We start from the raw sequence: 2347 nt of genomic DNA on the forward strand, positions 1-2347 counted from the left end.
ATACTCTTCAGGGTAGATTTTCCTATTCATAATCAGAAAGCCTCAGTATTTTAACCAAAACAGTGGCTGACTAAATGAGAACATTTTGGGAAAGATTTAGCTCCTGCTGTTCACATAAGTCATTTTTTTTTTTCAGAGGAGAGTGGGGTCTCTGAGGGTCATGCAGCCCTGTGCTGAATTTTCACTTAAGCCATCGCTGGTCCAGGGCCACCTTTGCATAAAGGTCAGTGGCACTGCCTTTGGGGACTCATTTCTCTTTTCTGAGGCTGTGGAGATGAAATTCCATTGACAGCATCATGAAAATGTTTCTTCTTAGTTGTAGAAAATTCTTCTCTCTTTTTTCTGTTTGAAAGGCAAATCTTTGAAAAGTGCAGCATTATTTGGGAGTATATTTGAATTTGAGATTATGCCTATCTTATCACATAGCAGGTTTGCAATTATTTTTCCTTGTTACCCACTTTTACACTGGTCATTCTTTCTTTGCCAGGCAAAAGCTTTTCAGCAAATCTTCTTGATTATTTTTCTTTTGTTGCTGTGCTTTTGTATTATGTCCAAGAAATCAATACAAACATCATAAAACATTTCACCTGTGTTTTCTTCCAGGAATTTCATAGTTTCAAGTCCAGTTTAAATCTCTAGCCCACTTGAGTTGATTTTTGCAATATGGTTTAAGATAAAGGTCTAAGCTATTCTGCCGTGCAACAGCAAAAGGCCAGGTAACCCAATTAAAAAGTAGACAAAGGACTTGAATAGACATTTCTCAAGGAAGACCTACAAATGACCAAAAAGTATAGGAAAAGGCACATATATCACTAATAATCAGTGAAATTAAAACCCAGACCACAATGTGATGTCATCCCAGAGCTGTCAGGATGCCCATTACCAATAATAACAAGGTAACAAGAATTGGCAAGGATGTGGCAGAAAGGGAATCCTTACCCACATTTTGTAGGAGTGTAAATGGCGCAGTTACTATGAAAAAGAGTAGAGATTTTTCAGTACATGAATAATGGAATTACTATCTGACTCAGCAAGCCCGGCTCTGGGCACACATACAAAATAACTGAAATCAGGATCTTGTGGTAGTGTCTGCCCTCTTAAGTGAATATGTAAATAGCAACATTATTCATAATAGCCAAGAGGTAGAAATAAGCTAAAAGTCTATTGATGGATTAAAAAAAGATGTGATGTGCACGTATAATAGAGTATCATCCAGCCTTAAAGAAAGAAAATGAAAGTCCTTTCCTCTGCTAAAATATGGGTAAATGTGGAGGGCTTTAAGCCATGCACAGAAGGACAAATAGGCGTGGTTTCTCCCAAGTGAAGTGTCTAAGTCCAACCCTATAAGCAGAGTAGAGTGGGGGCAGTCAGGGGCTGGGCAGAGGAGGTGATGGGAAGTTGTTCAGAGGCTAGAAATTTCCAGCTGTGCATGCTGAACAGGTTTGATAGTGCTGCTGCCCATGCTGCTATCATTAACAGTACTGTACTATCTCCTAACAATTATAAGATGGTAGGCTAGGCTTTGCTGTAAAGCAGCATTTTCCAATTGAAGCTAAAAACATTTTACAGAATGGTAGATTCTTCCAATGCTTATTGTTTCATTGATAGTTGTTTGATTGGTCTGTAACGGAAAAGAACATTTGAGCCTCAGAATGGAAAGGGCACAAATCCTGATGTTTTCTGGATTAAATAAACTTCTAAGAGTGACAGTTAGGGCCTAATTAATAAATTATTCCTTAAGAGATGCAAACCGTTGCAATCCTGATATTTTCTTCCTGAGCTGTTTTCCCTTCTGCTTTTTGTAACTGTCCACTTCCATATGAAATGATCACCAATGGTGTTTCCTTAAGTTGAACACAGATGGTTTTAGTGAGACCCCCCAAAGCTTTAAGATAACTCAGAGATAGCGCATTAGAATTTCAGAAGCACAGTGAATTTTCACAAACCACGCTAAACAAAATCCACTGAAATGATCCTCCGCTGCAATGCAGTATGTTCAGTATCACTCTGTTAAAAATCTCACCTCAAAATTCACTTTTTCAAAAGCTTCTAGGGCCTCTACATGGTTACTGTCTTCCAATTCTAGACACTCAGTCAAATCCCGGCACCACATAATTTGAGAAATGGTCAGGATAACCTGAAAAAAAGACAAATATTTGCTTTAAACACACAATATATATCACCGAAGAAGGACCCAGAATTGGAAATTTCATGAACTCTTTACCTGAGAAGGGTGGCCAGCAACCACCCAGTCTGTCCTTGGTTTCCCCTGATAATCGGCGATGGCAGCTTTGCACAGGCGACGCAGGGACGTGAACATAGCTTCTTCCACTTTACCCAGCCAGTC

General features: G+C 39.2%; 1 protein-coding gene across 1 annotated transcript in view; it reads right to left on the reverse strand.

The window, feature by feature from the left end:
• The window catches only part of Dnah6 (dynein axonemal heavy chain 6), a 296200-nt gene that overhangs the window by 179676 nt on the left and 114177 nt on the right, over positions 1-2347 (reverse strand). The window contains exons 26-27 of the mRNA XM_023702951.1: positions 2225-2344; positions 2024-2137 (exon numbers count right to left, since the gene is read on the reverse strand). Coding sequence (XP_023558719.1) covers positions 2024-2137; positions 2225-2344 — 234 coding nt within the window. The remainder of the gene's footprint in view (positions 1-2023; positions 2138-2224; positions 2345-2347) is intronic.

Source organism: Octodon degus, unplaced genomic scaffold, assembly GCF_000260255.1.
Source record: "Octodon degus isolate 3935 unplaced genomic scaffold, OctDeg1.0 scaffold00162, whole genome shotgun sequence".
Taxonomy (NCBI): Eukaryota; Metazoa; Chordata; class Mammalia; order Rodentia; family Octodontidae; genus Octodon; species Octodon degus.